This window comes from Bos taurus, chromosome 8 (assembly GCF_002263795.3).
Source record: "Bos taurus isolate L1 Dominette 01449 registration number 42190680 breed Hereford chromosome 8, ARS-UCD2.0, whole genome shotgun sequence".
NCBI classification, from domain to species: domain Eukaryota; kingdom Metazoa; phylum Chordata; class Mammalia; order Artiodactyla; family Bovidae; genus Bos; species Bos taurus.
The window spans coordinates 98,602,221-98,629,218 of NC_037335.1; the positions used below are offsets into that span (position 1 = coordinate 98,602,221).

The following is a 26,998-nucleotide window of genomic DNA, read 5'->3' on the forward strand; positions in this document are numbered from 1 at the left end:
CAACAGAGACTAAGTTTACCACTTGATTCATTCAACACTAGTAATTTTATTTCAAAATATAAATATTTTTACATTTACAAAGATGTTACATCAGTAGGTTGTCAAAGCAAGTTAAAGCTAAGAAACAGCATTTGTGAGAATAAAGACACATGGTTATATCTGAATAATCTTTTTTACTTTCAAACCATCTCTACTTTGCCTGAGAATGCAGAGATGATACATTTTCCACAAGTTACATGAGCAATAACAACTATATATCCAATCGTGGCTTCAAAATCAAATGGTACTTGAACTATACTCCCATCACCTAGACAAGTGGCACTGCAAAGCACAAAAGAAGGGTCTTCTTTGGAATAATTACAATTGGAGTTACATTTTCTGAGTCACTGCCATTAAAAACAGTATTTGATAATAAGCCAAAACAATGTTTTAAATTTGCTACCACAGCTTTCAGAGTAAAATATAAAGCTAGAATAAAAGTAAGAAACCAGGTGTGGAGTAAAGAACTCTGGACTTGGAGTCAGAATTTCTGCAACTGAATTCTGGCTCCATCATTTTGTGGTATAAACTTAAGGGAAAGATCACAAAAAACCTTTCTGAGCTTTGATCTGATAATACTTGATACCTGCCTATCTCACAGGGCTGTTATGAAAGCAGTCTGAAACCTATAAAGTACAATACAAAAGCGTTATTAAAATGTCATGTCAGCATATCACCACTGCATTTGCACTCTAACTGATCTTTGAAAAACTTTCAAAAGTAAAACACAGATACTGACTTTACACACCATAGGTGGAAAAGAATCTCTATACTTGATGTATAGCTCTGAATGGCAAATACAGTTTTTTTCTGGTATTTCACTAAACTTTGAGATATATTACAGTTTACATGGTAGATGAGCCTGCCATTCGAATTCTATTACAGATGTCTTCTAAAAGAGCTGTAAATTTTTATTTGAAAGCCATGTTTCCCAAAGGACCCCAAGTCCTTTGAGATGCTCTGAAAAAAAGAGGATGAAGGTATAGTTTAAGGTCAAATAAGTCTCGTAAACAGAGTCTTTGTCCCCTCTTGTAAATCCACAATATATAATGGCATGTTAAAAACCCTTCGAAGTCCTACTTCAGAAAGGAAACAAACTCAGCATCCCTCAGTTTTAACTGACCACAGAGTCCCTCCCCCCACTCCATACACACTCTCATTCCCTTAGAACATCTAACAACGGTCTTTGGAACTACTGCTATGAGGAACACATTTTCCCCAAATTGGCAAGCTGCATGGGGTCGCAAAGAGTCAGACACGACTTAGCGACGGAACAACGACAACTCAACTAGGAGGGAAAGGGAAGAGAAGTAGAACAGTGGACTGAGAGAAAAAAGAACTGACTCTACTCCGAATTGTCACTACGGGCGCCATGTTAGAAAAGACACTTCAACCTATGGACTTGTTTCCTTCTCTGTTAAATGACAGGATCACCTAATTATACAAGGCCTATTCTAGCACAGAATTTCTATGACTCCCGAAGGCAGACAGAACATGTTGGTTTATAATTCTCTTAAACTACCACAAAAATTAACTGTTTAGTGGTTTCATATAGCATGAGTATTATTTTTGCAGATCTTAAGTTAGTGTAAGCAAAATTTGTCAACAAGGAAAGTAACTCAAGTGAAGAAACTTTAAAAAAGAAAAATATAAATGAGACGAGCTTTCAGACAAACTCTATTAAGAATAATTATAGTTTAGTAGGGATGTCTATCTAAAATAGTCTCTCCAGATTGGAGTAACTAAACTAAGTGATGAAAGTTTATTGACTAGCTAGGTCATTTCCAAATAAAATGAGATTTTGAAAAATAATTACTGAACACTGGACAGGGAGGCCTGGTGTGCTGTGATTCATGGGGTCGCAAAGAGTTGGACACAACTGAGAGACTGAAGTGAACTGAACTGAACTCTTGGGGCTTCCCAGGTGGCGCTAGCAGTAAAGAATCTGCCTGACCATACAGGAGATGCAGGATACTCAGGTTCCATCCCTGGGTCAGGAAGATCCCCTGGAAGAGGAAATGGCAACTCACTCCAGTATTCTTGCCTGGAGAATTCCATGGACAGAGGAGGCTGGCAGGCTACAGTCCATGGGGTCGCAAACAGTCAGACATGACTGAAGTGACTTAGCATGCATGTGTGCATAAGTTAATGAAATGAATATATTTTGATGGCAAAATATGCAAAGACAAGAAATACATAAAAACAAAAAAATACTTGTCTTTGGCTGGAACTAACATTTGGAACTATGTTGCCAGGGGCTATTTCTACTGCAAAATGCCTACTCTAATACTTTTATAAGGATCTTGGAATACCCTTAATGGAGACCGCAGTTTCCTATAAACCTTGAGGTTGAAAGCTCTGGTGAGCTCACCTGAAATTACTTTGCTCTAGGCTAACCCCTCATGGCCTGAATTTCTGAGTAAATCTGGCTCAGTAGTGACACATTCTGCAACGCTGAATACAACCAAAGTGGAACCAGAGGTACTAGAAAGTCCAGAGGGGTCACAGCGGGTTCTTATTAAGACCAAGGTTAGCCAGAGGACCTCATCTGCAAGCCCTCCAAGTGGAATAAACTGCTATTTCCAAAGCTACTCAGTTTGTTTAAATAACGCTTCTTGGGTATCAAGAGTCAATCTGCATCAGTCTCAAAAGTCAAGGGAAAACTCTGCCAGCTAACCACCTTTAATGGAAATGGGTGTTAAGAATTCCTGCAAACTTAAAAATAAACAAAACTGGTATCTAAGGCAGTCTGGCAGAGATCACTTCCAGAAACAGAGTGTGATAGAAATTTTGGAACTGATGCTGGACTTACATGGCATGGGTTTATGCTGAAAATCCTATGCCCCGTTCTCTCTCAGAAAAGAGAGGCGCATACTGTGTGGGGAGCTTTTTTCCCCTCCATTCAGTTTACAGTTGAGTAGTGAGTGTGACCTTCAAACTTATCTTTAATAAAGCAATAAAATGCAGAACACTGTGATAGGATTTCTGTACTTAGTTTTTACTGAAGCTACTTATATTTCATCAATTATCTGTTTTTAGGGAAACGTTCTCTTTCTGGGTCAAATGCTGAGATCGTCTTGCTGGAGCACTGGGACAGTTCAAGTTTCCTGATACGACTGGGTAGTAGTCTGGGGCACCTCTGCTCTTGATATTTCAGGGAGATACTACATCAGAACCAACTTTGACAGCTCTAAACTCTTCTCTTAGGGCTCAGAGTCCCCCTCTAAAAACCTAGTATTCATACTAACAATTATGACCAGGAAGAACCATATATTAACCTCAAGTCTATATGTTTACCATTTCACTTTATAGAGCTAAAAACACTTTGGAGGAACGTAATTTGTATATGCACACTAACTCATTGTGCATAATATTTACCTTTTATAAATATGTGCTAATCACAGCTGTAAACTTATCATTGCATCATTAACAAAAACAAACCTGATTTCTTTCTTAAAACTTTTAATGCAACATTTTTAATTTTAGCAATACACATAATATGGCTAAGATTTAAGGTAAGAGAAGGCCTTCTTATGAGTTACCCCCTACAGCACCCTGTATAGTGCCCAGCATGGAACCCACAGTTTGGGAAACTCTCAATCAATGCTTTACAGAATGAATGACTGAACAAGTGATTAAAGGAAAGAATGAGTTAATTAATGCCAAATGTAGCACTTGGTGGACTATCAGACTGTAACTGTTGAAGGATTCATAGGAAATATAAGAGATCTGCATATAGTTTATTGTATAAACAAAGACCTCACAGTAGCCTCTTTTCTAGACCAAGTTTTTCTTAAGTAATATCAGAATAAATTTAATGTAATTAAGGTCCGTCTAGTCAAGGCTATGGTTTTTCCTGTGGTCATGTATGGATGTGAAAGCAGGACTGTGAAGAAAGCTGAGCGCCAAAGAATTGATGCTTTTGAACTGTGGTGTTGGAGAAGACTCTTGAGAGTCCCTTGGACTGCAAGGAGATCCAACCAGTCCATTCTAAAGGAGATCAGCCCTGGGATTTCTTTGGAAGGAATGATGCTAAAGCTGAAACTCCAGTACTTTGGCCACCTCATGCGAAGAGTTGACTCATTGGAAAAGACTCTGATGCTGGGAGGGATTGGGGGCAGGAGGAGAAAGGGACAACAGAGGATGAGATGGCTGGATGGCATCACTGACTCAATGGACTGAGTCATCGAGTCTGAGTGAGTCTGAGTGAACTCTGGGAGTTGGTGATGGACAGGGAGGCCCGGCGTGCTGTGATTCATGGGGTCGCAAAGAGTCGGACACAACTGAGCGACTGAACTGAACTGAACTGATGCTTCTTAATGAGAAAATAAAGTTTTAGAAAAAAGGATTTCTACCTTTAAATGTTTTTCCCAAAAAGGAAATCTTTGTTACTTAAGAATCTTCTCTCCTCCATACTGCATACTCCCTTGGGGACAGAGAAAGAGGCTGAAGGTTGTTTTACAAAGGGGAAAGGGCACAAAGGTAAAAGCTGGGTTCTAGTCCTGGCCCTGTCATTAACTGTAGTCTATGCAATAGAACAGGACATGATTCTACCTCAAAGCACTGGAAAAACTGTGTCAAGATACTAAAAGAGAATATTGTAAAGTAGTTAGCCTCCAATTAAAATAAATAAATTTATATTAAAAAAAAAGATACTAAAAGAGTCATTGGAGTATAGCAAGGTTGGCAGACTGTGGAGTAAGAAAGATCTGAGGTCAAATTTTACTAAACTTTATGACTTGGAGTTGGTCACTTTTCTGAACCTTAGCTTCTCCATCTGTGTGAAATACAAAATAATATGAAGCTGTATGAAAGCTGATGTGAAGTGACTGTGAAATGATATGTGCAAAAAGATTTTGTAAAAGGTAGAGCAGTATGCTGGTTATTGTGATATCTGAGATATTTAAAAAGTCATGATTTAATTCAACAAGCATTCATCTAGAGTCTGTGTGCAAGGCACTGTGCTCACCGATACAAAACTTTACCCTAGTAAGTAACTAACTGGCCAAATTCTAAAGAGTAAAACAGAGACATTTCACAAATCAGAACACTGCTGCCCCTGAGATTTTTTTTTACTTAAAACATTTGGAAAGAAAAAAAAAAAAAATCACAACATGAATTCTATCATATTGTTACCATTAATAGCAGCTTAATACTTAAGTAATTTCAGTGTGGTCAGCCAAGGTTTAGAAATTTGGCAATAGAGTAATAGGGGATGGAGGGAGAGGGGGAGGAAGAGCTTCAGTCTTTCTTCTCCTATGGTTGCAACATACAACTAACTGAGCTTCAAATAAGCCACCCACCATTACACTGAAGATTTGATCTTTCTTATAAGAGGACCATACATTGTGGAAGAAGGGAGAAGACTCATTTTTCCTGCTCAAGCCACTACATTCTCAAAAGTGAAAGCCCTCTTCATTGAAAAGTGACTGTTGTAGAAAAGTTTAAGGACAGATTTCTTAAAACAGGAGAAAATCACACTATATACAGCAGGTAGTTTACGGCTCTTAAAAAAAAAAAGTTATAAATACGTATTATAATATACATAACCAAAGTGGGAAAATTTCAAGCCACAATACCAGTGTATAAACTGAAACTTTTCAAGCCATCTTAGCAACACTTAAGTGAGTAAACCACATTTCTGAGCTCTAAAGCTGTGCTTCAAAATGCAAAGCAGCCCACAGCCAGTCCTCTCTTGTCCAGGCGTTCTGTACAGAAGGCCAGGAGGCTCCTGCGTCTCGTCCTGGGCTCTGTTTGCCAGGCGCGGCTGAACAGACAGGAGGCCACAGCTGAGCTGAACTCACAGTCAAGGTTGAATTTCCTTATAGAAATCACTGCACTTGGAAACCAAGTCAGTCTACAGAAGGTTTCAGGTCTTCAGAAATGTCACGGAAAGTCCTTTAAGAAAAAAAGACAGGATGATTAGTTTTGCTTTTAGGAAAAGGGGGAAAATAGAACCACAGAGATACTTAGAAAAGAAAAATAGCATCTAACCAGTAATTCACTGTCATATAATATTCTTATAAGTTGAGAGCCTTGGTGCCATTATGTAGTCACTGTTTTTTTTCTTAGTATTTTCACTGAGTATTGTTTCGAAGTCTGATAGTTGTTTCTCAACCTGCAGCAACAAGAACTCTAGTTTTTTTTTTGGAAGGTCTATCCAAAAGACTGTTTCCCTAGACGCTCTTGAAACTAATGACCATGTGACTAACATCTGGCCAGTGAGATGTAAGTAGAAGTGTTGAGTGACTTCTGGGCAATGTCCTTAAAAGAGAAAGGTGATCTTTTCTGACCTTTCCCCCTTCATGCTGACTGGAAAGTAGACACAATGATGTTAAAGAGAAAAACAGTAAGAGACTGAAGATTAAATGCTAACTGGATAACTTTTATTGCAAAATAGGAGAACTGATCCAGCAATGTCCCAGCTCTGAGTGTTGTGGTTCAGGGCAGGAGAAATGGGATAGGGCTTTTCATCAAATGACTGTGAACTTATACTGTTTCTGACCTACATCAAACAAGCCAAGTGAATGTGGCTAACTGGCAGGTAATAACTAGGTTGGATGGAGGGGGTCTGCTGTATTGGGGCCTAACTTAGGACTGTAGTAGCTAGCTGGCCTTTGCTACATAATTTATCCAGCCAGGTCTGCATCTTTGTTGGCAGCCAAATGGCCAGGTCAAAGTTCATCAGTGAACAAGCATTCATCTTAGATGAAAAGACCCCACACCAAGGTGGACAGAACATCAAGGTGGGGAGTCAAGCTTGGCATGGATGTTTGTGGAACAGACACACCAACCCCTGGTCTGCCTACCTTGTACTTCTTACAGCCAAGAGAGAAATAAACTTCTAGCTGTTAAAGTTCTACTGGTGGTGGGGTTTTTTGAGTTGGTTTTTTTTGGTTATAATACAGGCAAATCCATCTTAAATGATACAGATACGAAGCACAAGTTTATTACCATCCTTTTAGACAGAGATTGCTTTGCTCCTTTACAACCATATCACCAATTAGCAGGGTTAGACAGGCAGGCAGAGGTAAAATAAAGGTTAACCCTTTAGCATCACATAGGAAGTGCTCAAATGTCAAGTGGGGCACAAGTCAAATGATACAGAAAAAAAGAGATTACATTTGCTCAGTTATCTGAAGGCTCTTTCACTGGATGGTGTGGGAAGCCTCTTATATCTCAAGCACATCTCTAACTAGCACAGCTCTACATCCAAAGGAACAGCCTTGAGGAAGGGGTAAGCTTCCTGGCTATGGTTCCTGTGTCTCTGAAAGGGATTATATATGACATGACTGAACTCACCATGTTGAATATATGCTAACAGGTCAAGGAACTAAAATGAATTTTTATACTGAGAAAAAGTCCCCCAAACTAAGATTTATACACACACGTTTTATGTATTGTTGTCTTTTAGTCGTTAGGTCATTTCCAACTCTTTTGCGACCCCATGAACTATAACTTGCCAAGCTCCTCTATCCGTGGGATTTCCTAGGCAAGAACACTGGAGTGGGTTGCCATTTCCTTCTCCAGGGGATCTTCCCGACCCACAGATGGAACCCACGTCTCCTGCATTGGCAGGCAGGTTCTTTACCACTGAGTCACCAGGGAAGCCCTTTTATATGTATTAATATCCATCTATCTCTGTATCTATCTAATCAAGGTTTCTCAACAGCTGCACTGCTGACCACTCTGCACTGTGAGAGGTTTAGCAGCTCCTACTCTCTACAGCTGTGATGATGAAGATGTCTCTATACGTTGCCAAATGTCCCCTGAGGGGAGCCTCACCCTCCTCCCCCACAATCATTGCTCTAGATAGCTACCTACCCATTTATTTATATATCTCTTTTTCACAGTCTCACCTACATTTGTGTACAGGTAAAGCTGTGTACAGCTAAAGCTACAAGTTGTCCCAGACTATATGAAATTCAGGTAGCACTCAATTCTGGGAAGCCCTGGAATATCTTTAAAACCAATAACCAAAAGCTGATCAGTATTACAAAGCATTTTCCAACACCAAAAAGTTTTTAAATTCATTCTTTCATATCTTTTCAAATTTCTAAGATACCTTCAAGCTTCAATCTCTAACTCTTCAATTCCCCTAAATTATGAATGAAAACGGCTGCCTCAGGGCAAAGATGCATGAAATAAGATCAAAACTGTGGTTGGCCTGGTGACTGCTTTCTGTTGACAAGTAAGCTTAGCTGTAACCCTGAAATTCATACCTGCTATTCAGTTCTGCCTCCAGGCCAAGAAAGCCTCCAGAAGGACTCAGAAGAAAGAAAACACAATGAAGCAAGCTAGGAAAATAGCTATTAAGTATTTTCCATCCCAACAGTATGTTTTCTCTAGATGTTTGGGGTAGTGATGGTGTGTGTGTATGTGTGTGTGTAAAACCCTACAGAAGTAACACTGATCTGAACTGAACCTCAATTATCTCGTGTGTGTGTGTGTGTGTCTAAAACCTTATAGAAGTAACACTGATCTGAACTGAATCTCAATTACCTCGTGTGTTGTGTGTGTGTAAAACCCTATAGAAGTAACATTGATCTGAACCGAACCTCAATTACCTCCTGGAAAACAAACTCCAAAACCCAGAGATAGAGATATAATTCTTCCTGGTCTCATCAAAAGCCACAGCACTAACTAATCCACAGGGCTCAGAAAACTGTAACCCTCTAGATTAGGAAGAAACAAAGGAATAAAAATTGCATCAGCAGTGTTTTTTTTTCAGCTGCGCTGCACGGCTTGTGGGATTTTAGTTCCCCAACCAGGGGGTGAACTTGGGCCCTCAGCAGTGAAAGCACAGAGTCCTAATGACTGGACTGCCAGAGTATTTCTTTGACAGTATTATTTCTTAAAATAGTAAATGTCCTACCTAAACCATCTAAATATACTATTCTTTCCCAAACCATAAGGATTGTTACGTTCCTTTGAACCACAGTGGTAGAATTTCTCAAGAATAAAAAAGGTGGAATGGGGCCTCATGTGACTAGGGGGATACAGGATTGCTGTGAACATTTTACAGTTCCTTTGACTGCAATGGGGATTGTGTGATGTGATTTCTCACTTGCAATCTTCTTGGCTCCTTGAAAATATTTTGGATCTGCTTCCCCTGAAGTTTTCAAGGAGATTTTTTTTTTTTTAATCCATTTATGAGAATGCTTAAGTCTTTTCTGATTTAACAACTCAAGAGTTGTTGACTCCCAGAGAAAGAGTAAATTGTGGATGTTTACAAATGAAAAGCATGCACTGACTAACGTAACTTACTTTAGGAGGCTCAGGATAGCTGAGTATGTATTTCCTAAACCCCCACCAGCACACCTTGTGACAGAGCAATGTCATCACTTACGTACATTCTGCCTCTTCCAAAAATTTGGAATAAAGTTCTAAGGCTGGAGTTTACTATGGCCCATACTCTTTTATCAGCCTTACAGTGAAAAGATCTTTTAATCTGATCTGCTCCTGGTTTCACTAATCTATTAACTCATCAAATTTTCATTGAGCATTTATCCTAAACTGGAATGATAGGCAGCATACTCCAAATGACGTCCTCAAGATTTAGGTAAAGGTCTGGAGGAGTCATGGTTTTTTACGAGACCATTTTCATATATTATTTTACAAAGACAAAAATAACTTCTTGCTCTATTAAAAAGTAGGAGGTGTTAAACCTTAGCATAATTGCCAAACACTGATCTTCCTTGTCTTATGATGGCATTATACCTGGCTTCATACTTAATAATATCCTTAAGACAGTTTCCCTTGTGGTTCAGATGGTAAAGAATCTGCCCGCAACGCAGGAGACCGGGTTTGATCCCTGGGTCAGGAAGATCCCCTGGAGAAGATAATGGCAACCCACTCTAGTATTCTTCAGTTCAGTTCAGTTCAGTCGTTCAGTCGTGTCTGACTTTTTGTGACCCCGTGAATCACAGCACGCCAGGCCTCCCTGTCCATCACCAACTCCCAGAGTTCACTCAGACTCACGTCCATCGAGTCAGTGATGCCATCCAGCCATCTCATCCTCTGTTGTCCCCTTCTCCTCCTGCCCCCAATCCCTCCCAGCTTCAGAGTCTTTTCCAATGAGTCAACTCTTCGCATGAGGTGGCCAAAGTACTGGAGTTTCAGCTTCAGCATCATTCCTTCCAAAGAAATCCCAGGGCTGATCTCCTTCAGAATGGACTGGTTGGATCTCCTTGCAGTCCAAGAGACTCTCAAGAGTCTTCTCCAACATCACAGTTCAAAAGCATCAATTCCTCAGCGCTCAGCCTTCTTCACAGTCCAACTCTCACATCCATACATGACCACAGGAAAAACCACAGCCTTGACTAGACGGACCTCTGTTCAGAAAGTAATGTCTCTGCTTTTGAATATGCTATCTAGGTTGGTCATAACTTTCCTTCCAAGGAGTAAGCATCTTTTAACTTCATGGCTGCAGTCACCACCTGCAGTGATTTTGGAGCCCAGAAAAATCAAGTCTGACACTGTTTCCTCATCTATTTCCCATGAAGTGATGGGACCGGATGCCATGATCTTCATTTTCTGAATGTTGAGCTTTAAGCCAACTTTTTCACTCTCCTCTTTCACTTTCATCAAGAGGCTTTTTAGTTCCTCTTCACTTTCTGCCATAAGGGTGGTGTCATCTGCATATCTGAGGTTATTGATATTTCTCCCAGCAATCTTGATCCCAGCCTGTGCTTCTTCCAGCCCAGCGTTTCTCATGATGTACTCTGCTTATAAGTTAAATAAGCAGGGTGACAATATACAGCCCTGACGTACTCCTTTTCCTATTTGGAACCAGTCTGTTGTTCCGTGTCCAGTTCTAACTGTTGCTTCCTGACTTGCATACAGATTTCTCAAGAGGCAGGTCAGGTGGTCTGGTATTCCCATCTATTTCAGAATTTTCCACAGTTTATTGTGATCCACACAGTCAAAGGCTTTGGCATAGTCAATAAAGCAGAAATACATGTTTTTCTGGAACTCTCTTGCTTTTTACATGATCCAGCAGATGTTGGCAATTCGATCTCTGGTTCCTCTGCCTTTTCTAAAACCAGGTTGAACATCAGGAAGTTCACGGTTCACATATTGCTGAAGCCTGGCTTGGAGAATTTTGAGCATTACTTTGCTAGAGTGTGAGGTAAGTGCAATTGTGCAGTAGTTTGAGCATTCTTTGGCATTGCCTTTCTTTGGGATTGGAATGAAAACTGACCTTTTCCAGTCCTGTGGCCACTGCTGAGTTTTCCAAATTTGCTGGCATATTGAGTGCAGCACTTTCACAGCATCATCTTTCAGGATTTGAAATAGCTCAACTGGAATTCCATCATCTCCACTAGCTTTGTTCGTAGTGATGCTTTCTAAGGCCCACTTGACTTCACATGCCAGGATGTCTGGCTCTAGGTCAGTGATCACACCATCCTGATTATCTGGGTCGTGAAGATCTTTTTTGTACAGTTCTTCTGTGTATTCTTGCCACCTCTTCTTAATATCTCTGCTTCTGTTAGGTCCATACCATTTCTGTCCTTTATCGAGCCCATCTTTGCATGAAATGTTCCCTTAGTATCTCTAATTTTCTTGAAGAGATCTCTAGTCATTGCCATTCTGTTGTTTTCCTCTATTTCTTTGCATTGATTGCTGAGGAAGGCTTTCTTATCTCTTCTTGCTATTCTTTGGAACTCTGTGTTCAGATGCTTATATCTTTCCTTTTCTCCTTTGCTTTTCGCTTCTCTTCTTTTCACAGCTATTTGTAAGGCTTCCCAGACAGCCATTTTGCTTTTTTGCATTTCTTTTCCATGGGGATGGTGTTGATCCCTGTCTCCTGTACAATGTCACGAACCTCATTCCATAGTTCATCAGGCACTCTATCAGATCTAGGCCCTTAAATCTATTTCTCACTTCCACTGTATAATCATAAGGGATTTGATTTAGGTCATACCTGAATGGTTTAGTGGTTTTCTCTACTTTCTTCAATTTAAGTCTGAATTTGGTAATAAGGAGTTCATGATCTGAGCCACAGTCAGCTCCTGGTCTTGTTTTTGTTGACTGTATAGAGCTTCTCCATCTTTGGATGCAAAAAATATAATCAATCTGATTTCGGTGTTGACCAGTATTCTTACCTGGAGAATTCCATGGACAGAGGAGCCTGGCAGGTTGCAGACCATGGGGTCGCAAAGAGTTAGACATGACTGAGCGACTCACACACATACACATGTCCCAAGAAACCCACTGTACATGAAAAATATTTTAAGTCAAAAAAGTATTTCATACACTTAACCTGCAAAACATCACAGCTTAGCCTAACCTACCTTAAACATGCTTATAACACTTAAATTGGCCTGCTGTTGCTGCTTAGTCACTAAGCCATGTCTGACTCTTTTGCAACTCCATGAACTGAAGCCCACCAGGCTCCTGTCAATGGGATTAACCAGGCAAGAATACTGGAAAGGGTTGCCATTTTCTCTTCCAGGGAATCTTCTCCACTCAGGGATCAAACCTGCATCTCCTGCACTGGCAGGTGGATTCTTTACCACTGAACCACCAGGGAAACCCAACAGTTCAGCAAAACCATCTAACACAAAGCCTGGTTTAGAATAAAAGTGTTGAATATCTTAAGTAATTTACCAAACACTGTACTCAAAGTGAAAACCAGAACTGTTGTCTGGGTGCCGCTTGGTCATAGGCATATCAGTTGTATCCCCTTGTGATCGTGTGGCTGACTGAGAGCTGCAGCCACCGCTGCCCAGCACCGAGAGAGAGCTGTGCTACATATCACTAGCCCAGGAAAAGATCAACATTAGAACTCTGAGTACAGTTTCCACTGAACGTGTATTGCTTTCACACCATCACTAAGTTGAAAAATCGTAAGTTAAACCTTAATTTGGGAATCATTTGTAATTTCTTTCATAAAAAGATAATGACCTTTGATTGAACTTTGGGTATTAAATTATGGAAGATAATCACAGTCAGGTTAAGATAATGCTTCTAAAAACAGCAATGAGTTGACTAATAACTCTATCCCCCAAAAGGTAAAGCTGAGTTCCTTAAAGAACCACCTTCTAGCTGTCACCTCTGGTCACATCAAGGTGTGGCAGAGGGCAAAGGAAAACTTAAATATAGCAAACAGCATCCTCAGAGGAGTTCCTGGGATATGCCCTGACTTCCTTCTTACAGGTTTTTCTGAGCTTTAGTGTTTAAAGATTGCTGCTCAGGTTTTGGTAGGAATGAAATAAGTACATTAAATCAAGTCTGATTATTCTGTCCAAAAATCAAAAAAGTATTGAGACTTGAAAATGTGTGATTGCAGGGGTGTTATGTCCTTCCCCACAGTTCCCAGACAGTCCCAGTGTTAGTAGAGAACAGGGGAAGCCATAGGTTCTGATTATTGAATTGAGGCCAAAACAGCTGGGAGCCCAAAGCTGTGCTGTGTCAACAACATTTACTACCATGAAATAGTGTATTCCCCACTATCAACAGTGAGAAGCACTACATAGGACCTAGAAACAATACACAGAAATAGTCATGCAGATGGATCTTCTCAGCCACCAGTGCCTGTGTCGACAATTAGAAGGTCTAATGGAACACAGACATTCTCATGTTACAGCATGAGAGTTCTAAGACAAGCTGAACCCTTCCATAGCTCATGACCCAGTAGACACTACTCCCTCACAGCCCAATCATTCCTTGAACTAGGAAGAGGGCGCTGTTGAAGGTTGACGGGTACAGTGAATACCCCAGTGACTAAAATGGGCACGGCCCGGGGGTAGTAGCAACCACAGTAAAAAGGGAAAAGACAAAAGTGTATAAATGAAAGCTGTAAAAAAAGGAAAGGTAGGAGGTGCTATCCTTAAGAGCATTAAACGCAGGACATAACCTAATCTTGAGAGGAGGGAATGCTCTGATGGACTGACACTTGAGTTGCAATCTGAAGAGTGATTAGGAGCTAATTAGGCAAGGAAAGACAGGGGAGGGGGAGAATCTGTCCAGACACAGAAAGCAGCACGTCTGAAGGCCTAGGGTTTGAATGGAGCTGGTGTATCTGAGGCCCTGGCAGAAAGCCAGTGTGGCTGCAGCTCTGACAAGGGGAAGACATTACAGATGCATAAGCCAGGCACAGGCAGACCATGCAGGACCTTGGAAGGATTTCGATCTTCCTGGTAAGAACAGTGGGAGGCCAGTTCTGGTAGAAGAGCATCACGACCAGATATGTCTCCCCTTTAAAAAGGACTCATCTGCTCAGTGTCAAGAGACTGGAAGACAGCAAGAGTGGATGCTGAGAGGCTGGCCGGGAGACTGAGATGCCACGATAGTCCAGGTGAGAAACCCTGTGGCTAGGCCCAGGGTGGGTGGCACTGGAGAAAAGGAGGAAAGGGTGGATTTGAGATGAAACAGGTAGGACTGGGTAAAGATGGTGACTTGGGAAGACAGGAGGCTGTAAGGATGACCACACAGGCACATGTAAGTGAGGGGTACCCTCACTGAGGAAGGAAGCAGAGGAGAATGTCTTCCTGAAAAGGGGTGGCGGGATAGTTAAGGAAAAGAAAGATCTCTAGTTGAAAACACGCTACCTCACCTGCTTATTTCTATGTGACTACAGGCAGGATAATCTCTCTAAGCCTTGACTTCATCTATAAGATACGGAAAACAACTGTTCCTAACCTCACATGGAAACACTGGACAGATTAAGTAAAATAAGACAATGCAGGTAAAGTTTTATCACAGAACTTGGCACACTGAGTCCCAATAAATGTCACTGGCGGCTGGTTGTTACTATTTAAGAGGCCATTTAGACTTTCCACCAGGAAGTGCTGTGTGAGACACATGATTCCCTCAGGCCTTTTCAAAACCCCATTAGAAGGAGTTCCCTGGTGGTCCTGTGGTCAAGAATTCATCATCCACCCTGCAAAACAGAGGGACGGGGGTTCGATCCCTGGTCAGGAACTAACATCCCACATGCTTTGGAGCAACTTAGCCCTCATGTCTAAGCCCCCCTGCAACACCTAGAGAGCCCCTGTGCTACGACTAAGACTTGACGAAAGCCAAATAAATAAAGCAATATTTATATATATATTTATTTTTAAAACCATTAGACAGCATAAACCTCCCTTAAAAAAGACAACATAAGAGGTTAAAAGAAACAAACTTTCAGAAAGTGGAAAGCAGATGAAGAACTGCTATGACCAGCATGACCTAAAAAACTGAATCCTAAGCCAGGAGTTATTCAATAAGGCTCAGGAGTTGGTGATATCAAGTAACTTTGGAAATGAGGTTGAAGGTGGGACTAGACACAGAAGGTGCTGTGAAGTGTGCCGAAAATGCAGTAAACCTCATGGGTCCAGTACTGTCACCCAGCCCTCCACCCAGCCCGGCAAATGCTCCTGTTACTGGCAGAAATTTGAGTCTTTTCCTCCCTTAGAGAAGGTAAAACAAAAAAGTCTCTGGACTGGGGGCCGACAGGCAGGGATAAGGGTAGGGGTGCATACTGACCGTGGCAGACTGAGTGAGGATTTACATCTCGAATGCCGCCCGATTCCTTTCCCTGTCTTGGCTCCCAGAAGGCTGGCAGCCAGGACACCAACCTCTGAGCAGGAGATTAAAAGATCTTTCACTAATGAATTTAGCAGCCCCACAGGGAAGCCAAAAAGCACTGACATCAATGGCTGCAGAGACAATGGTCCTGGGCAGATTATATTATGGGGACACACATAATAACCACCCCGCAAATCCTGAGTGGTTCACTCGTCACATCAGCTGACAGTCAAACGTACCGGATACCTGATACTGTGATTATTGTTGTTGCTGTTGTTTAAGTCACTAAGTCGTGTCCAACTCTTTTGTGGCCCCATGAGAGGTAGCCTGGCAGGCTCCTTCTGTCCATGGGATTTCCCAGGGGAATATTGGAGTGGGTTGTCATTTCCTTCTCCAGGGGATCTTCCCGACCCAGGGATGAAAACTGCATACCCTGCATTGGTGGGCATGTTCTTTTTCACTGAACCACCAGGGAGGCCCCTGGTATTTTGATTATATTGTGTTAATATGGTGACAGTTAGGGGATATTACAGATGTAATTAAGGTCCCCAAGCAACTGACTTTAATCAAAATGACAATATGTTCTGTGGGCCAGGTCTAATCAGGTGAGCCCTCTGCAAAAGAGTCTTAGCCATCAGCGACAGAAGTCAGAAAAATACTCCTGAAGGCCTGGCGAAAGCAAGCATTGTGTTATAAAATGCCTATGGAAAGAGGCAGCCTCTAGGAGCCTCAACTTGGGGCTACAACTGCAAACAAAGGAATTTTGTCAATAACAAGCAAGCCTAGAAGAGAATCCCAATCTGCAGATGCAGCCCCTGCCTGAGCTCATGCCTGGACTGTAGCCTTGGAAGAGCCTACGCAGAAGACCCAGCTGAACTGTACCTGTACTCTGACTTTCTTATAAATGACTTTCTTATAAACATGTTGCTTTATGCCACTAAGTTAGTGAAAATTTGCTACATATCATAGAAAACTAACACAGACTTATACGCTAAAAAAGGCAAATTTTATTTACACAAATAATATCTCAACAAACCAGACTGCCCAAAAATATGATAGTTCAAATGGAAACCTCTACAAAGATGATAGATAAAATTGGAGAAATAATCCAGAAAATGGAAGCCAAAAAGACAGGACCAGAAGAATATCAGAGAAAAGATTTAAAAATGACAAGACCAGTGTAGGAGGGCCAACATCAAAATAAAAATACATTTTTGAAAGGGAGAGAAGGAAATCATTAATAAAATAATTGAAGAAAAATTTCAGAATGGCAGAACATAAATTTCCAGTTTTCAAGGTCACAGAGGCACTTGATAAAAGTGCCAATTCAAACACAACAACAAAAACAGATCAAAAAACAACAACAAAAAAAGAAGACCCTATAGGTTTTCAAACATTTGAATTACAAAGAATCAGGAATCAGACTGGCCTCAGAATTTTGACAACCATGAAAGTTAGAAAACAATGAAGAAATAAAGTTACACAGGGAAAAATTTTTAAACAGAATTCTCTACCCAGGCAAGCTACTGAATAAGAATGACTTTAGAAGAAGCCTTTACAGACACGTATCATCCCCTAAATTTATCTCCCGTGCATTCTTTCCCAAAAATCTACAGGAGGATGTACTCCAACAAAAAGCAGGAAGAAATCAAGAAAGAAAACAATATTGGGAAATATGATTCCAACACAAGGGAGAGCTAAGGGAATCTGCAAAGTGTCAGCTCTATAGCAGGCCAAAGGATATTCCGTATCTTAACAGACTGCACTCAGGTGAAAACACAGAGACTGGTGAGCTCAATTTCATACACAGTTTATGATCACTCAGCTGGAACTCACCGCTGAGCCTGAGCAGGCCATGGGGTCTGGTTGGGTGTGGGCACTGAGTTCGTGGGACTCACTAGCATGGCACTGTAAATATTGGAAGCGACCACGAGTATGCAGAGAAGTATGGGCCCAATGATTGCTCCTTCCAGGCCCAGATAGTACGCTCCACCAGCCACCGCCAAGCCCGTCAAGTAAGGATGGCCACCTCTGAAATGAAGAGCACACAGATTACGCGTGACTTTTAACAAAATGTAAACCCTGGAGTAAGTCGGAAATACATTCTCTGACACACTGTTCATTCCCTAATACACCTGACTTCTGAATTGCATTATCAGTTTCTTTAGATCACTTCAATGTGGATATCTGAATATTAATTGTAAAAGTATCAAGATGCAAAACTTTTCCTGCCTACATGTGTGACATCTGCCTTTTTGTAGGTCCGGCAACTGAGGAGTAAAGTCAGGAGTGTTAACAGGTACCATTACGTGGCCATCCGAGGTGGGTTAATGTTAGCTTAGGACTGGTTTATACAAGCTACCTGTTAGGTTTACCTTTGTCTAGAATAATTAAGTGGGCAAAATTAAGCATGTAATTCAACTAATTATGCTTTTTTTAAAAAGATGATAACAATACAATGGCATTCCTGTCATTCCTAAGTTAGGCTTCTAGCAACCTCCTAAAATACAGATTTTAACACAGGGAGTGATAAAAGGCCTCATGAGAAAAACATCTGTTAGAAAGCCCAAGATTTTTATTTCATAGGATGTCCTCTAGCTTATCACAGTATCATTTACATAACTGGAATGAAATAACACACAGGCAGACCTCAGAGATATTGCAGGTTCGGCTTCCAGACTACCACAATAAAGCCAAATATGGCAATAAAGTGAGTCACAAGAAATTTCTGCTTCCCCAGAGTATATAAAAATTATGTTGACACTGAACTGTAGTCTTTTTAAGTGTGCAATAGCATTATGTCTAAAAAAAGTAAGGTATCTTAATTAAAAAATACTTGATTCGTAAAAACACTAATTGTCATGTGAGCCTTCAGCAAATTGTAATCTTTCTGCTAGTGGAGCATCCTGTCTCGATGGTGATGGTTGCTGACTGATCAACATGACTGGCCACTGGAAGACTGTGCAGAGTCTGTGACAATTTCTTAAAACAAGACAATAAAGTTTTGCTGCACTGACTGACTCTTCTTTTCACTGGTGATTTCTCCGTAGAAAGCAATGTTGTTTGAGAGCTTTAGTCACCACAGGACTTTTTTCAACACAGGAGTTAATCCTTTCAAACACTGCCTCTGCTTTATCAACCAAGTTGATGTACTACTCTAAATCTTTTGTTGTCATTTCAACAATCTTCACAGCATCTTTACCAGAAGTAGATTCCAAGTGGCAAGGAACCACCTTCTTTGCTTATCCATAAGCAACTCCTCATCCATTAAAGTCTTACCATGAGATCGCAGTAAATCAATTACATCTTCAGGCTCCACTTCTAGTTCTCTTACTATCTGCTTTCCCCACTGAAGTCTTGAACCTCTTAAAGTTATCTATGAGCGTTGGAATCGACTTTTTCCAAACTTCTGTTAACGTTGATATTCTGATCTCTTTCCAATGCAATACAAGCGTTCTTAATGGCATCTGGAACGGTAAATCCTTTCTAGAAGGTTTTCAACTGACTTTACCCAGATCCATCATAGGATCAGTATCTATACTAGGTATAGCCTTACAAAATGCATTTCTTACATAATAAGGCTTGAAAGTTGAAATTACTCCTTGAACCACAGGTTGCAAGAATGCATGTTGTGTTATAGCCATGAAAACAACATTAACCTCATTGAGTGTCTCCATCAGAGCTTTCGGATGACTGGGTGTGTTGTCAGATGACCCATAGTATTTTTAAAAAATACTTACTCCTTTATTTGGCTGTGCTGGACCTTAGCTGCAGCACGCAGGATCTTTAGTTGTTGCATGCAAACTCTTAGTTGCGGCATGTGGGATCTAGTTCCCTGATCAGGGGTTGAACCTGGGCCCCCTGCATTGGGAGCACAAAGTCTTAGCAACTGGACCACCAGGGAAGTCCCAGAGTATTTTAAAAGGAACTCATTTTTTTCTGAACAGTAGGTCCCAAGAGTGGGCTTAAAATATTCAGTAAACTATGTTGTAAATGGAAGTGCTGCCATCATCCAGGTTTTGTTGTTTCACTTCTAGCACATGCAGAGTAGATTCAGCACAATTCTTAAGGGCCCTAGGATTTCTGAAACAGTAAATGGACAGGGAAGCCCGGTGTGCTGCAGTCCATGGGGTCGCAAAGAGTTGGACACGACTGAGCAACTGAACTGAACTGAAATGAGCACTGGCTTCAATTTTCAAGTTATCAGCTACATTAGCTCCTAGCCATAGAATTAGCCTGTCCTTTTAGGCTTTGAAGACAAGCACTGAAAGTCCTAAATGGCATCTTTTCCCAATAGAAAGCTGTTCGGTCTACACTGAAAATCTGTTTAATGTAGTAGTCACCTGAATTACTTTTCTTCGCCAGGTCTTCTGCATAACTTGCTGCAGCTTCTACATCAATACTTGCCACTTCACCTTGCTCTTCTATGTTCCAGAGACGGCTTCTTTCCTTAAAGCGTATGAACCAACCTCTGCTAGCTTTAAACTTTTCTTCTGCAGCTTCCTCACCTCTCACAGCCTTCACGGGATTAAAGAGTTAGGGCCTTGCTCCAGATCAGGCTCTGGTTTAAGGGAATGTTGTGGCTGGTTTGATCTTCCAGCTAGAACATCAAAACCTTCTCCATATCAACAAAAAGGCTGTTTTGTTTCTTTATCATCTGTGTGTTCATTGGGAGAGTACTTCTCACTTCCTTCAAGAACTTTTCCTTTGCATTCACAACTCGGCTAATTGTTTGGCTCAAGAGGCCTAGCTTTCAGCCTACCTCAGCTCTCAATATGTCTTGTTCATGAAATTTAATCATTTCTAGCTTCTGATTTAAGGTGAGCAATATCTGACTCTTCTTTTCACTTGAACACTCAGAGACCACTGCAGGGTTAGTAACCAGTCTTTTTTCAATATTGTTGTGTCTCAGTGACTAGAGAGACCCGAGGAAAGGAAGAAGATAGGGGAACGGCTGGGTGGTGGGGCAGTCACAACACACGCCACGTCTATCAGTTGAGTTTGCCATTTTATATGGTGTAGTTCATAGCACCCCAAGACAATTACAATAGTAACATCAATTCTAGCTAAAACCTTAATATAAAATTTACAACAAAGTTTAAAGAAATGAAAATACTTAACTATAAACCATGTAACTAGCTATTATTTAAATTTCAACTATTAAATGTTAGTTAAACACAGTGAAGTTCTCCTTTTATATTGATGTTTTAGGCACAAAAGTCCCCCTAAAGTTCACTTATGGATGTGCTTGTTTCTTTTTGCTCTGAAACTCTGGGGCTTCTTAGTAGTTCTATATATTTACTTTTTACTTTAACTAGGAAGAAAACAAGGTAGCATATAACTCGTCTCTTCATAATTTCAAATTAACTGAAGGGTCCTCTTCCTATAAACTTTGATCTTGTCTACCCTTATTATAATGAGTTTTATTCAAAGAAAACTTAATATATTAACTATGATGATAGTTTAAGTAGGTCATATTCTATATCTGAGTAGCTGAATAAAATTCAATTATTTGGTCACATTCTAGATTCTAATAAGTAATGTCTATCTTGATATGTGGCTAAATGAAAATCAGCTTGATTTAGTCAATGCAAATTGCTAAAAGAGACATCAAGATCTACAAAAATGACGTATTTATTATATTGCTAGTTTGGCTTCTGCCTTAAATTTAACCTGTATTCATCACAGCACCACACTATAGTACCTTAAGTAAGAAAGAAAGCACTGTTTCTCAGATACAAACTTATGAGATTTCATTTTACATGGAAATCCTCATAAAATCTAAAAATGTGTTTATCCAAAAGCAAAGAAGTTCTGAAAATAACTACTAACTTCTTACCGTACTTAAAATATTCTTATTTTGAAGTATGTACAGGAGTACTTTTTCCTACATTAAATGTCACTAAACCAGAGGATTATTCACAGTTTTACTTTAGCCCATGGTCTCATATATTGTAGATACTACTTACTACGAACAAAATAACATACCTTGTGAATGATATTTATCATATACATTAAACTTTGATTATATCAGTGGGATCACAAAAGATTACTTCACTGAAGTGATTATTATCACCTGTCCTTTCACCCAGGCCCAAAAAGAAAAGGAAAAAAATAAACCTTCATAAAAAAAGGCCAGAGAAATTCCTGGATATGATTCATCACCAACTGCAGCAGTGCAATACTTACCCTGATATATCAGAATAGATGGCAGTATCTACAAAGTAGGTTGGCAAGAGATGAAAAACCAACAGTAAGATGGCTTTGCATCCTAAGCCTTGGGTAAGCCACAGATCAAGAACTGCAGGTACTGCTGCCCAGTATGTGCCCAGAAATGGCACTGCTCCAAGGATTGCTGCTAAGGCTAATACAAGATTAAAAAGAAGAAGAAGCAACTTTAACATCATCATCAAAGCAATACCAATAGCAGAATCTAAACACTAGCTCCTACTGTTTAAAAATTTCCACCAGAACAAGTTAAACAAATACATACTCAAATTTCAGGGCAACGATACGCCCTATTTAACTGAATCAGCTGTTAAAAGATCTTAAAACTGGATCATGAAAATCCTTCTGAAGTGTGTGTTTACTTCTACTCTTAAGTCACAAATGTTAGTGTCCCACAGCTGTTATTCTCAATCGATGGCTAGTTAATACATATGTAGTTGGCCTCAGTATCCTTAGATGTGGAACAAGGTACCTGAGCACCCACAGATTCTGGAATCTTCAGGGGGTCTCAGAACCACCCCCTCAGAGACACCAAATGACAACTGTACAGTCCTATGATATAACTGTAGAGCACTGGCCAAATATTTGTACTGAGACCAAAGCCAACTCAGAGATTAGTTTATAAATCTCAAATGAGAACATATATTCCTTACCTTGCTTCTTTCTAATAAAGTGTATTGAAAAACAAAAAAAAACCGCACCACAAATAACCTTGCTAGTTGAAGGACTTTACATCACAATCAACCCTTTTCAGAATAGTATGTTCAATTAACAAATAAATATTTGTTGCTTATGCAGTGTTTACTATGCACTGGGTATTATTCTAGCTACTGGGGACACAGCAATAAACAAACATTACAAATCACATTTCTGCTGCTAATCTAGACTAGATATCAAAATTTAGCATTTCAAGTTTGACGAAGATAACGATACATGTAAAATGGTTTAATGTTCCTTAAACAGAGCACAGCAGAAGTTATGGGACAGTTGTTACCTGATGGTATGAAGACAATATTGATGCCAAATATAGTATGAGTCAGCCAGGTATACAATCCATAGAAGCCGGCCATTTTGAGGGAAGCATCAAACACCCCTCTAGAATGTCCAAAGACAAAGTGGAATGAAAATAAACACAGTATCATACTGGGACTCAGAAAAATCAATTATTTCTAGGCTTCTAGATTTTATTCCAAATCTGATAACAGCTTCCATTTTTCCAGTGGCCTGAGAATGCTGTTTTCATTTTATTTCAATAAAATATACAAATCTTCTATTTAAACCTTGCAATAGATTTACTAAACTGTTCTTTAAATTTCACTAATAAAAAGATAACAGAAAAACCTTAAGATACCCTATTCACTGAAATAACTCATCAGCTTTTCACTTCTGAAGCAGATTACTCACCACCAAAATAAAGAGAAAGAAAAAAAAGTGTGATTATCTTATTTCTGAGGAGGTAATTAAATTCTGAGACATCCAGGCTGTGACCAGCCCTCCCCTTGGGAGGAGCAAGTGAGGGATAATATAACTGGTACTTCATCAGTCTTTCTTCTTTTGTTAACAAAATGTTTCCACATTTCTTAAACCATGCAACCCAACTTACAAGGTAACGTCTAAAAATGGTATCAAACAATGTAGGTCACTTGGAGAGAATTTACAGAATATAAATCTTATTAATTCCAAAGTAACACCTGAGATTAAAATATAAGAGGTGTAAAAACAGGCACACATATTCAATGATTAATAGGAGTGAAAATATGCAATCTCGGATACTTCATTTTTGCTTTTCAGTTGGAAGACTTAAGGTGGGACTGTGTTAAGGAGGAGACATAAGGAACTGCTCAGAGAGAGCACAAAGGCAACAAACCTAAAATCGCCCCAAGGCATCACAAAGTCACAAAAACAAGGAATCTGTGGGGTACGCGGGAGGCACGCTCATACACTCAGCAGAGAAGGAAAAGCTGTCTGTAACTGAAAAAAGCAGAGACCGTGGCAGCAAAGGTGATGCTGTATAGAGAGAAGGACACACCAAGCTTTTCTAAAGCATCCCAAGAGGGGTACTGTGAGAGTAAAGTCGAACTGTGGAACCTGGTGATTCAGTCATTTCATACCAGTCTAAGACACGGACTTGGTGACAAAGTGGCTCCCAAATTGTAAAATCCTGTCATACTGACCAGCAGCTTTCACTCAAAAATATCTTAAAGGTGCTGTATGACCTCTGACAATAAGGACACAGATGGAAGAGGTATCAGAAAGACTGAAAGGAAGGGACATAGCCTACAGGAAATATAAACGATCTGAAGAGTAATTGAATAGAAAACATGGAAGAAAAAAGGAACATGAGAGATTTGGGTTTTAAATGTGAGGGAGAAAGAATGGCAGTGGAGAAACCCAGAAAGTCATGGAGAAACCCAGAATAGGAGAGAACATGCAAGAAAAGGGAATATGTTTAGTTGGGCCATGTTTAGCCAAAAAAAGGATGATGGAAATACCCTGGAGGCAGCTGGAAATAAGAGACAAGGCTTAATAGCAAACTCGGGACAAGAAATTTGAGATATGCCAGAAAAATCCCAATCATAGGAAAGGGTAAGATACCCCAAGGCAAAAGCCTAGAAAAAAATGGGGCAATGAGCTGTATTCTCATAAGAGACCTAAGGACAAAGATACACTAGTCCAGATCAGATCAGATCAGTCGCTCAGTCATGTCCGACTCTTTGTGACCCCGTGAATTGCAGCACGCCAGGCCTCCCTGTCCATCACCAACTCCTGGAGTTCACTCAGACTCAAGTCCATTGAGTCAGTGATGCCATCCAGCCATCTCATCCTCTGTCGTCCCCTTCTCCTCCTGCCCCCAATCCCTCCCAGCATCAGAGTCTTTTCCAATGAGTCAACTCTTCGCATGAGGTGGCCAAAGTACTGGAATTTCAGCTTTAGCATCATTCCTTCCAAAGAAATCCCAGGGCTGATCTCCTTCAGAATGGACTGGTGGGATCTCCTTGCAGTCCAAGCGACTCTCAAGAGTCTTCTCCAACACCACAGTCCAAAAGCATCAATTCTTTGGCGCTCAGCCTTCTTCACAGTCCAACTCTCACATCCATACATGACCACAGGAAAAACCATAGCCTTGACTAGACGGACCTTAGTTGGCAAAGGAATGTCTCTGCTTTTGAATATGCTATCTAGGTTGGTCATAACTTTCCTTCCAAGGAGGAAGCGTCTTTTAATTTCATGGCTGCAGTCACCATCTGTAGTGATTTTGGAGCCCATAAAAATAAAGTCTGACACTGTTTCCACTGTTTCCCCATCTATTTCCCATGAAGTGGTGGGACCGAATGCCATGATCTTCGTTTTCTGAATGTTGAGCTTTAAGCCAAGAGATAATGAAATCATTTCTCTAGTAGGAAGAAAATCACTATAGTACGCTATTCCCAGAGGGCTTCCCTGGTGGCTCAGATGGTAAAGAATCCACCTGCAATGTAAAGAATCTGCCTGCAATGCGGGAGACCTGCATTCAAACCCAGCGTCAGAAAGATCCCCTTGAGAAGGGAATTGCTACCCCCTCCAGTATTCTTGCCTAGGAAATCCCATGGGGCCACAAAAGAGTCGGACACAACTTAGGAACTAAACAACAACAAACCCAACTGGGAAAAGGATCCGCCAGCTCCCTTCATTACAACTCCCTCCCCTGATTTACCAGCCACCCCAGAGACCTAGTTTCACAGTAAATCGGACAGAAACTTTGTTGACGCTGGATTTCCAGAAGGGGAAAGCATGCTGTGCACACAGACGTAGTGTGCTGCTAAGTGGCTCAGGATGGGCTGCTCCCACGGACACCTTCCGTCCCACTGGAAGTAACAGTGAGTCACACACACAAGCCTATGGCAGAGGCATCACATGAAACCATGTGGAGACCGTGGTAGTGGGAAATATTAATTCAATATTTTTATATAGTTAATACACGGTTTTGTGTCTTTGACAATCCCTACCAATAATGGATACTTACTCCTCTGATGCTGCTGCTGCTAAGTCGCTTCAATTGTGTCCGATTCTGTGCGACCCCATAGATGGCAGCCCATTAGGCTCCACCGTCCCTGGGATTCTCCAGGCAAGAACACTGGAGTGGGTTGCCATCTCCTTCTCCAACACATGAAAGTGAAAAGTGAAAATGAAGTCGCTCAGTCGTGTCCGACTCTTAGCGACCCCATGGACTGCAGCCCACCAGGCTCCTCCGTCCATGGGATTTTCCAGGCAAGAGTACTGGAGTGGGGTGCCATTGCCTTCTCCGACTTACTCCTCTAGCACTAACTAAAAAAATCAACAAGAGGTTGTTTCAGTTACACGGACAAATAGCAAACATCTGTATCTCAACACTAGTTCTATTATAAGACTGATAAAATGAACTTAGTCATTTTTAAAGCACCACAAAGAAAAACTAAATATGAAGTTTTTAAAAGTCATTTATTTTCTTTAGAAACCTGAAGCAAAGTTTAGGCTTATTAGGTTGATCTTTAATCAAGCAAGTGAAAAAGGCATTATATTTACTGACTTGGTTATTATTTAAGAACTCTAGCTTAAATTATCAATAAATTACTTTAAACAAATTAATTTAATTTCCCCAAATATGCATGAAATTCTGCCTCTCTATTACAGCATTAGGAAATCTCTTCAAATAAGTGAAAATATATTTTCTTACAGCTTTAAACTCTTCCTTATACATTTCAACTTAAACAATATTTATAATCTTAAATCTACAACAATTTCCAATGAATATTTAAAATTTAATATTTCCAGTGAAAACTGCAAATACTGATTTACTAAATGATTGACATCGATTTCTATTAACCCTGGTATTTTCAATTCTGCAAAACTAGATGTGGGAAGCATGTTTACTTTCCAAATGAAAATCTCACAGTACACGCATTCTCCCATCAAACTGATCACTAGGGCCCCCACCACCCACCGCCCTGAGAAGCTGTAATCCCACAAGCAAGAGCCATACCCGTGTGCATGCACTCCTGTGAAAATATCACACATACTAAATTGCACTGAGGCCGTGACAACATGCAACTTAGTCATGTGCAATACCTCCACCAGAGCAAGCAGGATGGGGCGTCGGGGAAGAAGGGTGTGATGCAAACACTCAGGGCACGACATGCTCTAAGGGCAGGAACGTGGTTTGCGGGTAAAGGATGCATGCCACGAACTCAAAAATTCA

General features: G+C 40.5%; 1 protein-coding gene and 1 non-coding gene across 3 annotated transcripts in view; both read right to left on the reverse strand.

Annotated features, from left to right (window-relative positions):
- Positions 1 to 26: 26 nt before the first annotated feature.
- The window catches only part of TMEM245 (transmembrane protein 245), an 83,926-nt gene continuing 56,954 nt past the window's right edge, over positions 27 to 26,998 (reverse strand). For both annotated transcript variants that reach the window (XM_024996310.2, XM_002689911.6), the window contains 4 exons: positions 22,778 to 22,878; positions 21,745 to 21,919; positions 17,392 to 17,586; positions 27 to 5,937 (listed from right to left, as the gene is read on the reverse strand). In XM_024996310.2, the coding sequence (XP_024852078.1) occupies positions 5,892 to 5,937; positions 17,392 to 17,586; positions 21,745 to 21,919; positions 22,778 to 22,878 (517 nt within the window). In that variant the 3' untranslated portion in view covers positions 27 to 5,891. The remainder of the gene's footprint in view (positions 5,938 to 17,391; positions 17,587 to 21,744; positions 21,920 to 22,777; positions 22,879 to 26,998) is intronic.
- On the reverse strand, positions 26,803 to 26,872 carry MIR32 (microRNA mir-32). The gene has a single exon (NR_031129.1). It is a non-coding gene; the product is annotated as a microRNA mir-32 (primary transcript).